A 20,935-nucleotide genomic window follows, 5' to 3' on the forward strand; every position below is an offset into this window, starting at 1 on the left:
TCTTTGACTTCAGTCTCTATCCATGTCTGGTAGTATCATCAATTATCACTGCTTTTTGGAAGAGGCTATACAATTTTTAAGTTAAATCCTGTATGATATTAATGTTGCACATAATCTACATTATGTACATCATTGGTTACTGAAAATGAAGTATTAACGCAGTCCTAAGCTCTATTAGTTTTTAATTTTCACAGTAATATATCAATGTGGTCATATTTGATCCATATGGCCTTCACAGAAGTAGCAGATGTCCCTGGGCTCCCCCTTTGCATGAAACACTTGACAGTCGTCTTATAGCAGAAATAAGTAGAGTGCTCTGTGACTGATGGAGCTGCTTTGTCGGTGACAGGGGAGCTGCTGCTGGCAGTTTTGGGCCAAAGAACAGTGCAGATTAAATTAACATCAGTCAAGCTGTTGTCAGTCTGCTAGGACATAAATAGGACCTTATTGATGCATAATGCACAAACTTTTCATTGTGAGGTTTTCTGGGCAGCAGTAAGTGATATAAGGTATAATAGTAATAGAAAGGTGAGTCTGTGGCATAGAAAGGCAGTGTTCTAAAAAAAAAGGATCTACGGGAATAATAAATGGTGCACTGGGAGAAAATGAATGTGGGAAGAAACAAGCTTAAAATGATATGATATTCCATCATGAGATCGCAATAACAATATTTGATTATAGTTCACATCATTTCAAAATAAAAGTGTTTTTTTTATGATATGTAACGATATAAAACATTTATGAGGCAACAAGAATCTATACAAAACCTTTACAGCGGCTGCCGTTTTGTGCTGCCATATTTCAGTCTGACAAATGGACACCAGATCAGCCAGATCAGATGTTTTGTGTTATCAAGCGAAAGGTTGTTATGCAAAAAAAGAGCGTCCTTTCTCGTATGTATAGATGTATAGATGTATAGATGCATAGATGCGCTGAATTAATGTGTGAATGTGTGAATGGCAAAACTGTAGTGTACAGCAGCTTTGAGTGGTCATCAAGACTAGAAAAGCACTATATAAATACAGACCATCTACCATTGCAATGTTTATTCTGAACCAGGTAACGGGGGCACTGCACCCTCGTGGCTCTCTCGTGTGCCCTCTTAGTCTGTTATTCACTTTTCATAAGGTTTTTACCTCTGTTGCAAGTTACCTGATCTGCAGACATTCATTAATTTTATCAAGGAAGGTCATCATATCTTACAAAGACCATGAAATGTTTTGTTCTTGTTTAAACTTGCTCTCACCTTTCCAGTGAATACAAGGGCAAACAATCATTTCCCCCTCAGGGAGCCTTAGAATGTTCCCTTTTCACCTCAAATTGTCAAAAAGTTTTCCGCACCACAGAAGCGCTCATACTCTTTTTTTCTCTCTAGAAAAAACCCTGTATTGTGTTGCTCCTTTTTAAGGAATTGTACGTCTATTAAACCCAGACCAAAGTCGCATCTGTTTGTGGTGCCGTTATATTTTTTTCCATGAAATTGTAAAGTTCACATGGTGAGAATGTGGGTTTGTCGTTTGCTTGGGGGGAGGAGATGAACTGCCTGTACAAATTTGTGACAGACCACATTGTTCTTTATTGGTTTTAATCTCTTTCCTGTGTGCACTCCTAAAGGAGGCAGAGTTCTTGTGCCGTGTCAACGTGCAGAGAGAAAGCTGAGGACAGTTCCCCAGAGTCCGGACACCAAGGCCCCCAGGCCTGCATAGCTCATAAACAGATGTGTCCTTGTCCCCAGCCAAGCGCAGCCACTCAAGTGGCAAAGCAGGGGCCCAATAATTGTGAAGAATTGAAAGCTAAATATTGGCTTTATCTCCCCAGTAATAAAAGGGCCATGAAATTGATTTAATGCTGCAGCGCTTCTCTTGGGTGGCTTCTTACAGCGTGAGCACAAAACAATGAGCAGCAGCCATCTATTAATTAACCCACCTAATCCTGCAAAGTTAATCTCTCACCACAACTTTGCCTGCAACTAACTTCCAAGCCAGTGGGTCTACTGGGGGGTGTCATGACAATGGCAGCGAGGGGAAGATGGATTCAGGACTTAGGAAAAGCGGGAGAGATGGGAGGGGGGTGGGGGGGGAGTGTGTCGAGAAACACTGTTCCACTCTGCAAACATGGGGACATTAAAAGAGGAAAAGCAGGGGAGCATGACCATCATTAGCATAGTATCAGAGGTGATTTGTGTTTTTTGTGGGAAGAGACAGAGGATCTGTTGGAATCAGCTCTCGGTCTCGTGAAGCTGCGGTGTACTATCAGGGGCTGTGCTCATGAAATCAAGTCTAGGTGAAGCCAGTAAAGGTTTTAATCGTATCTGAGTTTAATCCACATGGAAACATCTTTTGAAAGTGGGTCGCAGGGGAAATCCCATAAGGCCACCCTTGCATTGTCTTGTCAATAACCAATACACTACCTTGAGAAAACGATGATGTCATAGCTCCACCTCTCTCTCTCTCTTGCGCTTGAATTTGCTGTCGCTTATCTACATCATTGCCGTCTTCATCTTTTTGGGTTTGTAAATTGTTTGGTGTGTTTGCTTTAGGATGACTTATATTTGCTTTCCTTGGTCGTCCGGCCAAGCCTTTATTTTGAAAACACACGCCGCATGCTCAGTGTCTTCTTCTCAGGTTTTGATGTATTTCTATAGCAGCACTACAGCACCACATACAGGCCTGGTATATGTACTACAATGTTTAGGGTTGTTTTTTTTTTGGGGGGGGAAGACTTTTCCTGAAAGGATGCCATGTTTACAGAAAACATTTTTTCACAACGTCAAAGAAAAAGATCCTCTATGTTTCATTATGTTTCTGTGTTGGTGGGGCCTAAGTGTGGCTGATTGTAGTTCCCTCTTTGTTTTTATATGTTCCACCTGTCTCCACTGTCGCTGCCTCAGTCTCTTATTCTCTTGTGAGTTAGTTGTTAGATAGTTGGGTGCGGAGAGTGATGTTTTTTCTCTTCTTCACCTGCCTGTTCATCGCAGCATGGTGTCACCTTGCACCCAATACACACAGTAGTGGTCATATTGTGTCGACCGAGTTGTGAATTACCTCCTTCTCAGCGAGCTGATGAAAAGCTATGTGTTTTGTTGTTGTTTTTTTCTCTTTAGCTCGTCTGACCCACACACACACACACACACACAGAAAGAGAGAAAGAGAGAGTCTGTTGTGTGAGCCTTCCTTCATAGAAGAACAAGGTGGGCTTGGAAAATAGGTCACCCGCTGGTGCTCCTCTCACCTCCACAGCATTCAAAGAATAATCCTCTGAGGTGTCCTGTGCCATTTTGTAACCATCTAAACCACAGTCTATGAAATATGGTCAAGAAGCACACAATTAGGAAAAAAAGAAGAGAAAAGAAAAATTCCAGTTGATGTTTTGTAGAGTTTTTCTTTTTTTTTTTTTTTCGCTATAGTGAGGAAAGCATTTCCTGTGGAGATAATTTCAGGTGGCTGATTAGGCAAAGAGGCTGTTGAGCCCAGAGTGAGGAATCTCATCACCACCACTAATGACATGCCGTTCCTGTGCTGAGAGAAGAGCCCGGGCCCTGGGCATGGATTCGCCTCTGTCAGCCACCTCTAACTACTTTGTTCATTAAGGCCAACAGTGTAATTACAATTCACAGATACTGCATTGGCTTAATTACAGACTGATTATTAGGCTGATATTTGTTGGTATAATCAGACTCAGAAGAAGTGGATTTATATTTGCATGTTATTAAGATCTTTATTGGATAGGTTTATGAATAATGTGTATATATTCATGTATACTGTGGATAGGCTGTTAAAGCTGGAGGCTTAGAAAAATCTCAGCACTGGGGGATTGTAAATGTTTACGTAAGACTAAAAGAACATGAGAGACTGATCCGATTGAAATCTCCTCTGACTGACAAATCATCCAACAGATGTCTCCATCTGATTGTGATCTGTTTTATTTTTTTCTTCCTCTACTATACTTATTGCAGCTGCATAGCTGCATGCGAAAATGTGGAATACTTTGCCTTCTTTCATTACAGTGGATGATTCTGATTCCATAGAAAGTCAGAGTAATTGGGAGCACTCCTGAATAAATGCAGGGATGGTCTCCAGAGGAATGGCCATTATGTCCATGTCTGTGCTGCTCACAAGTGGCTATAATCTTTCATCCAAAGAATGTGACATAAACAGCCCCCAGAGCCAAATTCTCTCACTAATGTAATCAGGGACTTTGTGAATTGCAAATACACCCAAAGTCAGTTTACAAATGCAAATTAGCTCCGTCTCCATCCAACAGAAAGCTACGATGAAAAAAAAAATAATTAGCTGTACATATCAAACTCAATATTATCACATGTCCATCACTGTTTTTCTTACATCATTTGATATTTGTCAGTGCTGGACCTGTAATGGGTGATTCATTTTAGTAAAAAAAAATGAATCATTTTCAAGTGGAAATTGTGATGAGAAACAACTTAATTAACAAATTGCAAAGGCTATAATTTATTGCAAATTGTGCCGTAAGTGAATGACATGATTATTTCAATGAAATGATTGTTTAAAACAAGGTCATATGAGTTTATTATTATTATACTTATTATTATTATTATTATTATTATTATTATTATTATTATTATTATTATTATTATTATTATTATTATTATTATTATTGTTATTATTGTTATTATTATTAATAATTATGCAGCACAGTCACAGTTGTTGCGATAATTGTGATTGTTTTGTGTTCTGTACCAACTAAAAATGTGTAATTCACATATGCTGGATGGATACCTTCTAAGGTAACAATAAGGATACATTATTAACATGACTTAATGCTTTTATAAGCATTTACTAACAGTTAATTAACACTTGTTTTTATTTAGGTCAATGAAGTTATTATTCATATATATTATTCAACTATTAATATCAGTAATAACAGTTACAATATACGTTAAAATCTTTAAGTAACTGTAAATGTTTCTTTAGACTTAGTTTAGTTATTTTTTAAAGGTTTGTAAACACTTCATTTATGTATAATAGCACTAAATAATCTTTACCAAAGCATGTTATACCTTTATTAATGCTCCTTGTAGTTGTTATTGTAATGACTTCACAAATGTATGGCAGTACTATAATTTATTAACCATTATTACCCTTTAGTAATGCTCCTTGTGGCTTCATAAAACCTATGAATTAATATGTGAATAACTTAACTTTAGTTAAAACATTCATTAACAGTACATCAATGTACACTTATTGTAAAGTGGTACCATTTGTATTCTTTAGGTTTTGTACCTTGGATTATAAATTAGTTTGTGTGTGTGTGTGTGTGTGTGTGTGTGTTTGAAATGTGCAAGTTTTAAATGTATTAACACTGTGAATGTTCAACAGATACTTCACTTGAAAATTATATTCCAAATCAAAGCAAAAAAGACTGTCATACTTACATTTATATGAAGTATGTTACTGGATCTGTATGTTTGCCGAGTTAACAGTCACGCGGGTATTTTATTTCACCTGTATTTAAACACAGCTTTTGTTAAGATGGATTGCTTTAAACGTTCATTTCAGTTCACAGATATTTTCTTTACACATCAGTTCTTTTGCTTCCCACTATCCGTTGAGTTGCTCCTGGCTCTCTCTGCTGTTCTGTATGGATCAGTGGGTCTGCAGGGTTTTGAATATCACAGTGGGTTCTGTAATAGATGTTGCCCTGACATGAGCCCTCCCTGTCTCTGACAGCTATAGTTTTATCCCATAGCTCAGCACGGCTCTCAACATTCTTCTGTAGCTCTGGGGCGTACTCATCCAAGTGCAGGAAGTGATGTATGTGTGTGTATGTGTGTGTATATGTGCCTGCAGGCTTCCCAGCGACAGCATATGGACCGGTGGCAGCAGCGGCGGTAGCAGCAGCGCGTGGCTCAGGTAGGGGGGCCCGTGGAAGAGGCGGCTACTTGGCGTACCCACAGAGCACAGGGCCAGGTAAACGCTCTGTCCATGTTCTGTGTGGCTGCTGCTCTCTCCAACTTCTCCTGCTCTGCTTCTTCCCCCCATAGACTTAGATCCCCAAACCTCCACGCATTCATTCGGCAACATTTATACTTGAGTCTGACAGCACTTCGTACACCTGCAGTCTATCATACCTGAGATTGCTGAAAGTATTGGCAATTTTATCATTATATGTCTTTAGTAATGCCACATTTAAGAGCTAGTTCAGAGTTGTTGTTTTTTAAGTGCGGTTACTGACACATACAGTCGTGCTGACTGGGATTCAGCTTGAGATACTGCTAGTGGGGATTCAAGGAAAAACCGGTTTTAGCATCACATCGTATCATCAACTTACAGCATGATGAATGTCATCTCTGTCCAAGCCTTTATCACTACGGAACTTCATGTTTCGGGAAATACAACTTGCTACGGCATGCGCCACAGCCAAATCCCATCAATATCTCGAGTGTCTCCTCCTCTCATTCATAAATGAAGTGGTTCAAACAGTGCACATCCAATGAGCAATACATAAGCTGCATTGAAAATGCAAGCTACGCAAACTAAAGCACTTTTTTGCTGAGGGGGTTCAATTTAATTTCTATTAAAAAAATAAAACGGTGTCATCATATTTGCATAAAATTCAACAAATGCAAGTTACCACGACATATGCTTTACGACAGTTGTAACAAAATCCTACATTGTGCGCCAGCACTATCTAACAGCTCACTCAACTGCACCAAACTTCATAGAGAAAATCAGCAACTTTGCATCACAGCTTACAGGAGTTATTGATACGTTGGATTTACCTCGATGAGACAAATGAGACAGTAGACCAGCAGCTCCTGTGTCCCCGTGAGCGAAACATGTAGATTTTCACTATGGACTTTGTTGGGTAAAAGTCCAAGTTGACAACTTTTAATTTCCACTTAGAAAAGACTGTCTACTCACAAGATAAAGTAACATATTAGGTTTAGTTTGTTTTTCCTTGTGTCTGCGCTGCCAGCCATATTTTCAGTGAGATGAAGCAAAGTCAGCACTGACGATGTGTCAGTACTGCAAACAACACAAAAAAACACTGAACTATGACTACAATCTTCTCAAAGGTGTAATTCTACATCACTGTTTTGGTCAATGTATCATCCCATGTCCACATAAATGAATAGCATTGGCTTCTTTCACCTGTGGTCATCAAACAATGGTCCATGGTCCAAGGGCTCACAGGATCAAAGCAATGGTTTTAGATTAATTCATATTTAAGATTCAAGATTCAAGATTTCTTTATTGTCATTCCAACACACATTAAGACATGAGGTCAGAACAAAATGTCAGTCTCTCCAGAACCCAGTCAGCCCAGCAATAAAAAGAAAGAAAGAAAAGAACCAACAGTTTAACTTAGAAAGTATATTTTAAAAAAAGGATTTAAAACTTTAAAAAAATTTTTTAAATATGACGTTCATTGTCTTGTAGAACTAAACTTCAATTAAAATCAACATATGTATTCATAACCAAGGAAATTAAATATTTATGTGAAATGAATTATCATTGTATACGATATATTATCATAGTGTTCAGATGTACACGTCAGGAAAGCATTTCAGCTCCATGCGCATAAAAATACAGACCTTCAACGGCTCATCACTTATTTTAAATGGACTTTGGAGACTTTGGAGGCGGAAACAGTGATGAATGTCAGCTTTAACTGGTAAACACATTCTGCCGAAGAGGCTAAGATTCCATTTCACTATCATTAATGACAACTGCATACATTCAAAATTACTATTTTACTCGTCACAATTTATTTTTGGACATTTAAATTTACATTATGACTATCTTATGTAAATCTCATGAAAAGTTACTACTGGATTGAATTTGAAATGGGAATATTTCCAATAAGGAATATAGGGCAGATATCAAAATATATTATCGTTGATATCTGAAATTATGGACAGCGATACGTCCATGGTGGAGTCTGTCTCTGGGATTGGCTCCAGCCATATTAACATTCTGACTGGTGAGAATACAGTTTTAACTGTGAGATTAACTTGAGAGTTATAAAAAACTTCAACGAAGAAAAGTTTGAGAGGTGGATACGGTTTGATTAAATGTGAAAAGATATGTATATGTGTATGTAAGGATCATGGTCAATATGGTCAAAGTGACCAGTCTAAGACAGGTGGAGATTTCATCCACTGTCTCTGCCTCCAGGTTCTTCAAAGTCACTTTACCAAGTAAGTTAGACCATATTCTTTTGCAGGCAGAACAGGAAATGCTGTCAGGATATTCCTCTCCTCTTTATGTCACACACATGCGGGTGGTTCTTTAGTGATAGTTCAGGTTTTTCTAAGTGTGGTTGTAGGACATATTTAGTCCAAGCTGACTGCACTGGTCCTTAGGGCCTCGGTCGCAAACCATTTTAAGATTATGTAGACGTGGCTACCAGCAGGGACACAAGAGAAATTGATTTTAGCCAATGCACACATAGCTTGGCAAATGCCAGACTGCATCTCAATCTCATTTGGGATACAGAGCGACCGGAAATGTGGAACTTGTCACTTAAAATGGAAGCAACAGCCAAATGAAAAGACAGCTGCTCTTTGGTGGCCGCCATGTTAGATGTGTACAAAGGCTGCTTGATGTTGCTTCTCTGATGTCATCGTGATAAGCCCGCCCCTGGAGGAAAAAAACTTAGCTGAGATTGATTCACTTTTTTGCTGGCAGACTCAGATGGGTTCACCCAGGCTGACGTATACCTTTACAGTATAAGTCTATGATAGCTTGAGAATATTTTGACTGCTCTATCTCGCAGCTTTTCCACCTGGAAACTGAACTTTGTAAACATCTTACCCTCCTGTTGCAAAGGATTTCAATTGCAACTTAGAATTGGCGGACGCAGACACGAGTCGGAAAATCAAAGATTTTTTCTTTGGATTTTGGTGTGGGAGCGAAGGGTTTACAAAACAAATGAACTAGTAGGAAAGGGGGCTGTCTAATGGACAGTGGCAAACATATTCCTAAAATATTGTAGACTGGCATAGATGTTATGAAGTGAGCAGCTAAAATCTGTTTTTCCTTGTGTCCCTGTTGGCAGCCATGACCCCAACCTTATAATCACTGTGAGTGAGCATCCATGTTTCAAGCTTATTCTTAGTACAGGGGTGACACATGGCATAGTCAAGTCAAGTGTCAGTAATTCATACAACAACACTTCAAAATACCTGAATGTAATTAGGTTTTGAGACTGATTAACCTCCTCATGTTCTTACAATCTTTGGTAAACAAATAGACATAAACCAGAAGGTCAGGTTACCTATTAGTGGATTAAACAAAAGTTGCATTTCACAACAAAGTCAGTCCTGTTCTCCTCTTGTCTGCCTGTTTGTCCATACCCTAGATCCAGATTAATATTAGTAATGTAATTAGTAATTAGCAATATTAATAATGTTAGAATGAACTACGTCTGCAGAGATCAACAAAAGTAAAACACTATTAAAGCACAGTCACATACAGGTAAAAATCTGTCCCAGGATTTGTACCAAAACAAGAATCTAAACACCTAGTGTCTAACTGTCTTAAACAGAGCATTGATTTACTTGAGGGCTTCATTTAGTTTTACGCGCTTACAACTGTACATCATTCGATAGGTGTCAATAATAACTCCCCTGACTGAACACACAGCTCCAGGCTTTAGGGAAGTGTGTTTTTCCTAATCAGACAAGCTCTTTGACACTTGGAGAATATGTTTTTATTGTAACTCAGGCGTTGTCTAGTCTGTGGAGTCTCTCACAGATACATATTAAGTCCAAAGACATGCTGTTCAGTACCACATGTTCGCGTGATACCTGAAGAAGCACACACCTGCACACAGACACAGACAGATGTGTATTCATACCACCTGCATATGCACACACACACACACACACACACACGCAGAGATGAACCCACACACTGGCCATTGTTTGAACTTAATTCAAATCGACGGAGGGAACACTGGCCCAGCCAGCCTGATGCTCCTTCTCCTGCATCCGCCAATTTGATTTTGCATTTTCAAAACAAACAATTTTCCCCAACAATTGTGGTTGAACGTCACTAAGAAGCAGAAATGCTGATTTGTGGTTAGCAGCAGCCGGGGAGCAAGAGACATGATGGCAACTATTATGAACATCTTAAATTCTGACAGCTGCAAAAGGGATGGAGACAAGTAAATGATTATGAAGAGGGGATGAAGGGAGCGGAGATGGAGGGTTAGAGTGGTAAACAGTGACATCATGGGCCTGTTTTAGAGTACTTAAACAGCCATGAAGCAGCTTTAAGGAAAATATCACTCAGAGAAATGTGTCTCCAGTCTGTGGCTCACAGTCTGTGCTGTTATTATCACAATAACAGCAGTTGAGCAGAGTCTCAGAATGTCTGTGGCTTGTTTTCTGAACCAGCTGTGTCTTGTTTTATTGTTAGCATCCATGGACTGTTTAATAACTCGCTGTAATGCAGGTTATGGTATAAAATACTGATAACATCATCTTGAATAGTTTAGTTTTGTTCAAACGTAGTTTGAAAATCTACAAATAAAAAATAAATATACACAGACAGACATTATTTAGACTTGGCCGTCCTCCGTGTATGTCAGCTGGGGATGTTGTTGCATATCTCACACATTTCATTTGCACTACACTCAGTCAGCCCTAAATCAACTCAGGGATAGCAATTCTAGTGGATTTGTTTTTGTTAATAAATTCTCTAATTTCAGAGCAAATAAGGGATTTTGTTGTTTCAAAACTAGCCTGCTATAGATGTAAGTGTGGATTCTTTGTGCTTTGACTCCACCTACAGTTCCCATAGAACACCACATACTTTGGACTCTATCTTGAACCAGTAGGAGGGAAACAGGGATGGCAGAGAGCCAAAAAAACACATACTCTAAAAAAAAAAAAGCTAAACATTATTCAGAAAATGAACACTTGAGCCCCTTTAATAGTTTGAATTATGGTTTCTTTAAAATAAATGTTTATGTGTAGATGTTGCTTTTATATGACATGAGTATGAGGAAGGTTGTTTTTTTTTCTCATCTCTAACAGTGGGCTCTCTCTCCCCACTCCCTCTGGTCAGCAGACAACCTGACAGCACGCTTACTCCCCTCACTGTGACAGATGGTGTATTTTAGACTTTTCATTGTGGCCTGGCACTCGCTGCAAAGTGTCGCCTATCACAGATGCAGCTGTGGTTGTGTGTCCTAACAGGAAAAGTTAATGTAGATCCTGTTCAGACCTGGTCATTTAGAATCCATCTTGAATGATCCAGTCACAAGTGGACAGCGCTAAGTTCATGTGTGAACACACCCGGTGTGTCTCGATTATGTCTTTATCTCCAGTTACAAAAACTACATTCACAGGTGGTCTCTCTCTCTCTCTCTCTCTCTCTCTCGTTCTTTCTATCTCTCTCTCTCTCTGGGTCACATGTTGCCAGATTTAACATGTGTGAATGCAAATCCATCCTCAGGATACATTACAGACCACCTCCTCCGCTGACCTTCCTCTGACCCACTGCACTTTCACAGTGAACCAAAGATACTTTTTTGTACTAATCAGTGGATGTACATTTATTTATTTTTATCCAATACCACCAGTATATCAACATGAATCATTACATTATTAAAGTTTTATTTCATTTTTACAGTAATGTGAGTAGTAGCCTTGAGTCACTCATCTGCCCCAGACTCTCTCTCTCCTTCCATACCTGTCACATTGGCAGATACACAGATGCACACACATGCCGACACACTAACACACTGTCACCAGACACAGCTGTGCAGTCAGAGTCATTAAAAATATAAATTTGTTTTTATGAAGAGAAATGACATCTGTGTTTATTTGCATGCAGTGTGTGTGTGTGTGCATGTGTGTGGGGCTTCAGGACATCCGGACACATTTTAATGCCAGGTGTGAACAGTGGACTTAACGCTGTCGCTCAGGGACGACTGTCACTATCAGGTCTGAATGGGGCCATGGATGTAGCACCTTCCATGTGAAAAATGGTATCAACATGGTACTATAGATGTATGTCTCTCTGCTTACCCCTCAGCATTAAAGGGAGGTGCATGGAAGGGTGCTCTGTGATACATCAACTCCCTACAAGAGAGAATCTCATAGTTATCTTGTGAGTTAATATTAAATTGTTACACAGGGGCTGGTGATAACACAGGTGAAATGGTTGTAAAAGCTAGTGCTTGTAGACAAGTTATAAAGGGTAACTTGAACCCCCTTTTCTGAGGCTAACTCTGCCCCATGGCCTGATTTGAGAAAATGTCTGTGCTGTGTCTCAATAGTCAAGGCTGAAAGGGTGCAAGTGTGCAGCCTACAGGGCCAGCGGCAGCTCTGTCAGCTGCACACTTGAAGGAGACGGAGGTCAGACAGTGTGAGAAATGAGACGGTCTAGCCCACGTAACTCACCTTCTTCTTCTTCTTCTTCTCCTAATAGAATGCTGCAGGCTGTATGTTAAACGTCGCCCCTCTAATAGTTAATTAACTAATAGTAGTATTTACTTTAGTTAGTAGTAGTTTGTAGTTGTACCTGTTTAGTGATTATTTATTACTTTTAATCGACCCTCCAGTTATTTATTATGTAATAGAGATGACTGGCATGTGATGTATCTCAGACTGAGAGACAAACATGGAGACGTACAATAATTGTAATAAATAAATAACAATAAATACAATACATTTTACATGAAGTCTTACTGTAGAACAAACAGGTCAAATAAATCTGGTAAAGCTCCTTAATTATTCTCTGTAATTTAAGTCCCTTTCCATATTAATAATTATATTGAATTATATTGTATAGTTATGACCAGTGATGTCTCTGAAAAACAGTGAGGTAACATATGACTTAGATTTCAGAGCCTGGCTTCAGAGACAGACCAGTGAACACAGTTTCTTTGTGGGTCAGGATGGCAGTTTTGAACCTGGTTTGAACCGCAACAGTGAGTGCCACTGGGAGATGAAAAAAGAGGGGGTCAGTCACATAATATCACTACGAAAGGGCTGAACATCTGCATAGTTAGGCCAGCAAGGAGGAAATTGCTAATTTGGCGATGACTAATGCATGCACCAGCACCTGGGCTGCATGTTGGACAGTATACTGTGCTCAGCTTCTGCTGTGGATGTGAAGGATAAACCTGCACAAATGGTTCACAGTTGCCACATTAACTGAGACTCACCGGTGGTTTATTTGTGAACACAAGATGAAATATGTACAGATTGTGTAAAAGAATGCCAAAATTAACATTGACCTTTCTTTATTTTATGTAGACTCTCTGAAATGACTCATCAACTGTCCTCTGCTGTAGCATTGTCAGAGGACAGAGACACATGAGTGATGGTTCTAACAGTCCAGGGAGGTTGACAGGTGTGGAAGAGTGTTTTCCTGAGTCCTGACTCTGTACAGTGTGACTCAGGTGTTCAGAACTGAAATAGTGTTGGCTGTGGTCAGTGTTGTGCTGAAATTGGAGTATAAATTTTCAGCTGTGTCCTGTGACCAGGTCCAGTTTTATTGGGACTCAAGCCGGTCCTCATATTTTTTAATATTTCACATTTCTCTTCTCAGTTAGTTGTTTCTTCGTTGTTTTGTTCTCTGTCACGCTCATCTCACTTCTCCAGCTTATTTTGTCTTCATCAATGAAAAGATGGGAGCTCACATCACATGACAGACATTTCCAAATTAAGATCATCATCAGTTCCCTGTGATCCTCAGCAGTGCCCGAAAGGGAGAGCAGGGTTTGGCTGTGTGCACTGAGATTCATCTTTCTGGCTCTTTTACAAGCTCAGGTCCATTTGTCCCAGATGCTAATCTGCCGAGCTCAGCTCTGAGGCCAGAAGCGCTGAACATGTATTTGGTGCAAAATAACATGAGCAGACATGTCAAGCCCATCCTGCTTGGGTTTTTGTCTAAAGGCCTAGGGAAAGATGTGACACATCGGGGAGGGCAAAGCCTCCACCACGAAGCGTTGGCTTTCACAGCTGTGGGTAGCAGATGCTCTAAGGTTACAGGCACAGGCCTTCAGGGACGTCAGCACTCTGCCCGCCAGGGGCTGCATACAGAGCATGCTCTCCAAAGAAAACTTACTCCACTAAGTAATTTGTTGTCAGCGTTATAAATTCAGTTATGAAATATAAAAGGTGTTGTTTCTGCTTCTGTTTGCATTATACATTTATTGTGTGGGCATAAAATCTCCTTTATTTGTATTTACATGCATGGTTTCCTGCATATCGACCTAAATACAAATGATACTGTTTTGTACAGTCACTTTCAATTGTATACGATTTAGACGGACAGATGGACGGATGCAATGTCAGAGTTGGAATATTTCGACTCGCGCTTTACCTGCCCCACCAAGAAGAAAGCTATAGCAAATGTTTCATTTCTTATGCCTTTGGGAATATAATAACAATAACCAGTTCTTATTATTTAACAGATCTCCCTGTTTTTCAATTATGAGCCCTACCACAGTACAGAAATAAGCATCACAAATTGCTCTGGGGAGTGTTAGATCCACTTCATTGCTGTTGGTATACAGCAAAACATTTCAAGTTGAGATTCGAAAACCAGATAATGGAGCAAAAACACAATAGATCCTCCTGTGATCCACTTCTGATTGTGTAGTATTGCATTTTTAACATTCAAATGCTGCAGGACCTGTTTTGGTTCCACATTTATAGTGATATGCCGTTGCAAACTTTCTGATTCTTTAATCTCAGTATCTCACCTGTAGTAATTCTGTAGTAATGCTAGGGCGCTGCCCCCATCAACAATGCATACAAGAGAATAAATTCTGTTACACATAAATAATTCAAAATTATTATGAAATTGAAACGACAGGTACACAGTGTATAGTGTGTACCGGGTGGTGCACACTGTTGATTGTATTAGTTAATTACTTAATGTGTGAATATATAAGTTTCTAAGACAGGAACATCTTTTGGTAGTCAGGTGACCTGGAGCTGCTTTCTCATTGGGTCCCATCCAGATCCTCCCTGGAACGTGGCTCCCTGCGTCCCTGGCCAATCAAATGACACTGTCAAGGCTGTCGTTCAAAAACGCTCCCCTGGTGTCCAATGCTAAAGCGAGCGGACATACTCGAATGACTATATTTTCACATGTAGTATATCGATAACGCTCGCACGTGACTCAGCAGGTGAAGCAGGTTATGACTGAGCTGATCATGTCTTCATAGATCATGTGCACAAACGTCACCGCTCCTCATTTATGAAGAAGGATGACATCATCTCGCAGAGCAAGAGGCAATGCAAATGTAAACTGCCAGGCGGAATCTTTTGAAGGACTTTGGTTTGCTACCAGCCAGGAATTAGAAATGCACAGGAGAACATACCATAATCTTGGCATGTCAGAGAGATCATTCCCTCCCATACGATCTTTGTAAGCAGTAAAAAAAAATATTTTTCTTGTGCCTTTGGTTGGTCCTGAGGGTGAACTCAGCTAAGGGACATCCTCTGGCTCCTCCAAAAGAAACAGTTTTTCAGCTGTTTTTGTATTTCCACTTTTTGTGGAGTGGTTGTGTAGAAGATCTGCTTGTTGAGGCGACCTCCTCCTCAATACTGATGCATTCTAGTCTTTGTGAGACTGATATTTCTTCAAGACCACATTAGCTTGACCAGACGTGTGAAAAAAAGTGCTCGGCCAAAAGGCCACAGCTGTCACTTCTGAGTTTTCTCACAACAGGGTAATCTGTAGAGACTGTTGATAACTGAGTGCCCTTTCACAGTCCCAACTATTGCAGATCCCACACAGGTTAAAATCTGCGTTAAATTCATTTAATGTAGCCTGTGTGGATTTCCCCGTAGCAAATTAGTATGAGCTGATACTCAGTGTTCAAGTTTAATTTTCCTTTTAAAATATCCACAATTATTTCCCATCTGAGTTTGAAGATAAGTCTAAATCAGTAGCTCTTTTTTCCATGTTGTCTGTTTGTCCGTGGCTAGAAAGAACAGCAAGAAATGAAATGGAGAGAAGCAGGCAAAGAGAAGTAAATTTAAAAAATAAAAAAAAAAGGCATTTGAGTTTGGGTGAGTAAATGTGAGAAGAAATCATCTGTTAAAATTCATTAGCCAAGCTTCTCTGAACACAAAATGACAAGACATTAAATATGTATTATTTATGAAATGTCTGTACTCTCTGAAAAGGGTGTCTAGTGCTGTTAATTACTCAGCCATTCATTCAGAAAAGATTATTTCAAATGGAAAGTGAAAGCAGGGCTAGACAGCAAAAGAGCTGTTAGTTTCTTTCACGCTATTTTTTAAATGACATTGGTGAAAATGGAAAAGCTAATTATGGCAGCTCTAACACTCAAAGATAATTTGAGGAGCAGCATGTCAGATTTATTGACATCTTCTATGTTGTGATGTGGTGTGATGGCCACCAAGGAATCTCACTGGTGCCACGAGGGAATAGAAGGAATGAGTGCATGAAAAATCACATTTGCAGAAATAACAATGACATTTGGTAATAGTTTTTTTTTGTATTCCCCAATTCCCAGGAATCCCTGTTAGTTTGTTCGCTTGTATTCATAGTATCATCACTTTGTTCTTGATTGCAATTCAACATAAATACCACTTTGAAGTGATCTATTTGCAGATTATGACAAATATCACAGGCTTTTGTGTCATGAGGCCCCTTTGTTGATTTGATGGCATTAAAATCCAGCAGTTTTTAGTGGATATGAGTTTAAGTGTGATTGTCTGATTGTGTCCTCTCACTTAAGACATGGCTGCCAGCAGGAAAAATAAATCTCAACTAGCAACTAAGTCTACGATATTGTATGTTCCTAGCAATATCTCACCATTGCATAGCCCTTTTCCAACGAGAAACACTTTGTCAACTCCTTACTTCACACACCGAAGTCCATAGAGAAAAACAACTCTCTTGGAACAACACTTGTTGATTCACTGCTGCTTTCTTCAGTAAGTTCATATACTTTATTTTGTTAAGTCAGTGTTTGAAATCCCTTAACTGGATTTTGCCATGTGACACTAATTTACCAAGAAAACCCACAGTGGACCAGCAGCTCCTGTGTCCCAAGGAGCGAAAAGCAGGGATTTTCTCTATGGACTTTGGTGCAGCAGAGTGGGCGGTCTACAAACTTAAGTTTCCCTTCAGAAAAAGCTGTGAGATAAAGCAGCCTACATTTTATAAAGACTCTATTGACTTAAGTAGACATGTCATTTATTAGGTGAGTCTTTTGTCTGATCACACATCATGCAGCTGTGTCTCAAGCTGGTTTACACAGAGGACAGTCAGTGTTGACTATGTCAGTACCTTATTCAACCACACCTAGCAATTAGATCACAGACCGTGCCTTTAAGTTTATGTGAATATAAACAAAGATCCCTAGCTTGGTGCGGATCGCCAGCAAACCTGTAAAATTATTTTTCACTTCCCAAAGTCGCAGAAGGCCACGGAGCATGATGCTGTATTTTATCATCAGCATGATTAGTTTTATTTTCCAACCCGAGAGAAAAAGAGCAGCAGTACTTTCAAGGTTTGTGATTTCTCCTTAAAGGCAGTCACCTGGCAAAGTGGGAACGAGGGCAGAGCATTTATCCACTTAAGGAGAGCCACCCCGATGATGTCAGTAACAGATGATTGCAAGACACTCCCCTCTCCATCGCCTCACAACCTGCTTTGGTCACTGAGGGCAGAACGGAAAGAGGATGGGGGTAGGAGAGATAATTATCAGTATAAATGAAGCCCTGCAAACGATTCGCACTGCTGGGTCCCCTGATCTAGTCTCCAAGGCAACCTCACCGTGCTCATTTGTTTTGTAGATGAGTAATTACATCCAATTAGTGCCCTCTCAAAAAAAAGAAGTCTAAGAAAGACCCATTGTTCTGGATAGATTGTGTGAATATTAATAGTGGGACGGTCTGAGGTGCAGTGATATGATCGGTGATACTAATGCAGCTGTGGGCCTACTCTGCCCAGTCTCATCCCACATAACAGGTCAGATAGCCACTGATGAAAATATATGGCTTTGAGAATATGTACTTAGAGTTTGTGCAGAAGTGTCTGACTCACAGTCTTGTCCAGCTGCGTTCCCAGTAAATAAAGCTGCTTTTCTGCCTTGGCCTGTAACACCTGCACAACACCTGACAACATGCAGGAATGAAACGTCCTCAAATTTCATCACCTGGTCCAATGCTACGTAAGAAAAATGCTTATTGTGCCATTCACATGTTTTACCACGCTGCATTTTATATGCTCGTTGGTGTAGATGTGAAAGGGAAACTACAAAGCCAAGCAGACACAGTGTGGATTCAGCTCTATGTTTAGACCTGGTTGCTCTTGACAGTATACAGGAAATTAAAGATGTGTGTGTCAGTTTGGTAACTGCCAGCTCCCCTGCACCAAAGTCCATACAGAAAATCAGTGATGCTGATCCACTGCTGCCTCCATTAGCAAGTTCAAATATTTTATGTTGTGATTTTCATATTCGACCTCCTCTGTTCGGATTTACGCTTGTAACACAAACTTTCCAAAACAGACTGCTGATGCCACACAACACAACCAAGGTAACGCCCTCTGGCAGAAAACAAAGCTGTTCACCCCCGTATAGACTAGACAACACTTATATAAGGCAATATGTCAGACAGCTTGTCTCTTCATCATAAAAGTGAATATGGTGGATAGATGTTGTGCCAAAACAGTCAGAGACAGGCTAACAGGAAACAAACAACTGTGGTTAACTCCATATTATACCAAGAGCTAGTCTGCACAGCAACGTTAACACAGCAGTTATTAACATTACACTGCCTGTTGCTAATGCTAACGTGACAGTGGCAACAACACTATCATTAAATCATAAGCAGGTGGACTCCAGAGTTGAATGTTTGTCACAGAGCCAGATTGTGTCCATTTGTTTCCCTCCAGGCTCTTGTAAACATCCAGTGACTCTTTAGAGTAAGATGAAGGAAAGTTAATATAATAATAAATAATAATAATAAAAAAAGAACATATAATAATGTCCTCTACACATGTTTACAAATCTGTAAAAAAAAAAAATACTCCGGGCACATTATGAGGATCATATTCAGTCAAATCTGTCAATTTTTTTGATATGACAGTGACAGGTTAACTCCAGCACCGGTCTCGTTCATTTTTGCCACGTCATAGTTTGCCAACATGGCTCTGTAGACCAAACACCTCCTGAATTCACCAACCTAAAAAAAAGTGGATTTTCTCAATGGACTTTAGTGAGTGTAGATTTGAAAGCTAAATTAAAATGCCAAGCAGAAACAGTATGGATTTAGCTTTAACCCCAGATTGCTACTGACTCATTTTTGAATCAGGTCTGTGTGAGATTAGCTGTCAGATATTTGGTCTGCTGTCTTACACTTTGAGCACTTCCACGGTCCGATTCCCTATATTGCTGCTGTCAAAAGCTCTGACACAGACTGCAGTGAGCTTGTTTTAATATTAATGGGATGGTATTTTACATGTTGTGGCTAGAACTGTAGTCTGTAGATGGGAAGGAAATTACCTTTTTTTAGCTGGGACCTTTTTTTTGCCCCTGTAAAGGGCTCTTTTTTATCAAATGTTGGGAAATACCTTGTTTCTTCCACCAGATTACTGCCACAGATTGAAAATGACATTTCATTATGTTATGTTACATGATAGATCACTATTCAGTGACTCTTATAAAAGTATTTTATGTCTTAAAATATATATTAAATACTCACTTTTAGAAATAATTTCCAATACTCTGTAATCTGAATAGAAAAAGACAAACCAAGTATATACACATATCCCATATCTTGCATATATGCTGTATACTTATGTCATGCTGAATGAACAGTTCATCTCCATCTTTCAGTCAACCATTTTTTATTTCTTCCCTCTTTTTATTCATGTTTACAGTCAGTGTGAGCTCTACAATGCTGTCGGTCAATGGAGTCGTAAAGTATGAGAATAAAAGTTGCCAGTTCCAGCCAAGCAGAGATGCCATTTAAAACTTGTAATGTGTGTTAACACAGTGTAGAAGATATATTAAAAAAGACTTAATGGGTTCAGCTGTTGACAATTACAACCTGATCTCAAATGGAAATATTGTCACTGTGCCCAGTTTTGAAGCTGAGCAAAATCTGCAGCTGCAATATTTGAATTGTACTACTACAACTACTACTAAACACAATGATGATAATAATAAGGATGTGAATATTTGAAAGTAAACATGTGGAATTACAGTTCACCAATGAGACACAGTGAAAGAGAAGTATTGTCAATTTGGCTCCACTTTAACATGCATCTGCATTTGTGATATATTTAGAATGACTTCGTCACAAATTCCCAGTAACTTGGTGTGTGCTATTGTCAAATGTTTTTCCCGCCATTATAATTACTCCATTGATCCAGTTTCCCTCATTAGCAAGGCCAATCAATTTTCAGTGACATTTGTCTAAGTGAAGTAAATGGAATGATTGCTTCTTGAGCTTTGTTCAATGTGTCAGGCATTATGTGATGTACGTGGGAAGCCTGCCATATTTGGAGCCTATAATTTGATGAGTGGGCAGACAGCCCACAAGTGGTGAGATCAGAGTGCTAAAAAGCATTGGCGAGGAGAAACATGGCTGGTGCTTAGATTCCATTTGGCAGAAGTGGACTGTCTCAGTCTGAATGGGTAGAGGTGAAGTGGCTTTGAATGGCTATTCGCTCCAGGACCCTAATAAAAACACACACACACACAGCATGGGGAACCCAGCATGAAGAAGTCAGAGTCACCAATCTCAGCACCTCCTGCGTAGATTAACTCACTGTTATCAAAGAGGTGTGAGAAGCAGTCGTTGCTTTTAATTGCACTCTTTATACGAACAGCTTGTCTCAGATTAAGAGGACAAGCAATAAATGTCAGCGCAACTTATCGTCGAGTGACATTTTCTAAACTGTTGATAATCCACCATCTGTGTCAAAGAGAGAATTGT

The 20,935-nt window shown here is 39.6% G+C and overlaps 1 protein-coding gene across 7 annotated transcripts in view; it reads left to right on the forward strand.

Annotated features, from left to right (window-relative positions):
* The window catches only part of LOC122779366 (RNA-binding protein Musashi homolog 2), a 315,696-nt gene that overhangs the window by 274,594 nt on the left and 20,167 nt on the right, over positions 1–20,935 (forward strand). For 3 of the 7 annotated variants that reach the window (XM_044041613.1, XM_044041611.1, XM_044041616.1), the window contains exon 11: positions 5,829–5,948. The exons of 2 other annotated variants lie outside the window; for them this stretch is intronic. In XM_044041613.1, the coding sequence (XP_043897548.1) occupies positions 5,829–5,948 (120 nt within the window). The remainder of the gene's footprint in view (positions 1–5,828; positions 5,949–20,935) is intronic. 2 more of the 7 variants (XM_044041614.1, XM_044041617.1) reach the window with 1 other exon arrangement.

This window comes from Solea senegalensis, linkage group LG13 (genome assembly GCF_019176455.1).
Source record: "Solea senegalensis isolate Sse05_10M linkage group LG13, IFAPA_SoseM_1, whole genome shotgun sequence".
Lineage (NCBI taxonomy): Eukaryota > Metazoa > Chordata > Actinopteri > Pleuronectiformes > Soleidae > Solea > Solea senegalensis.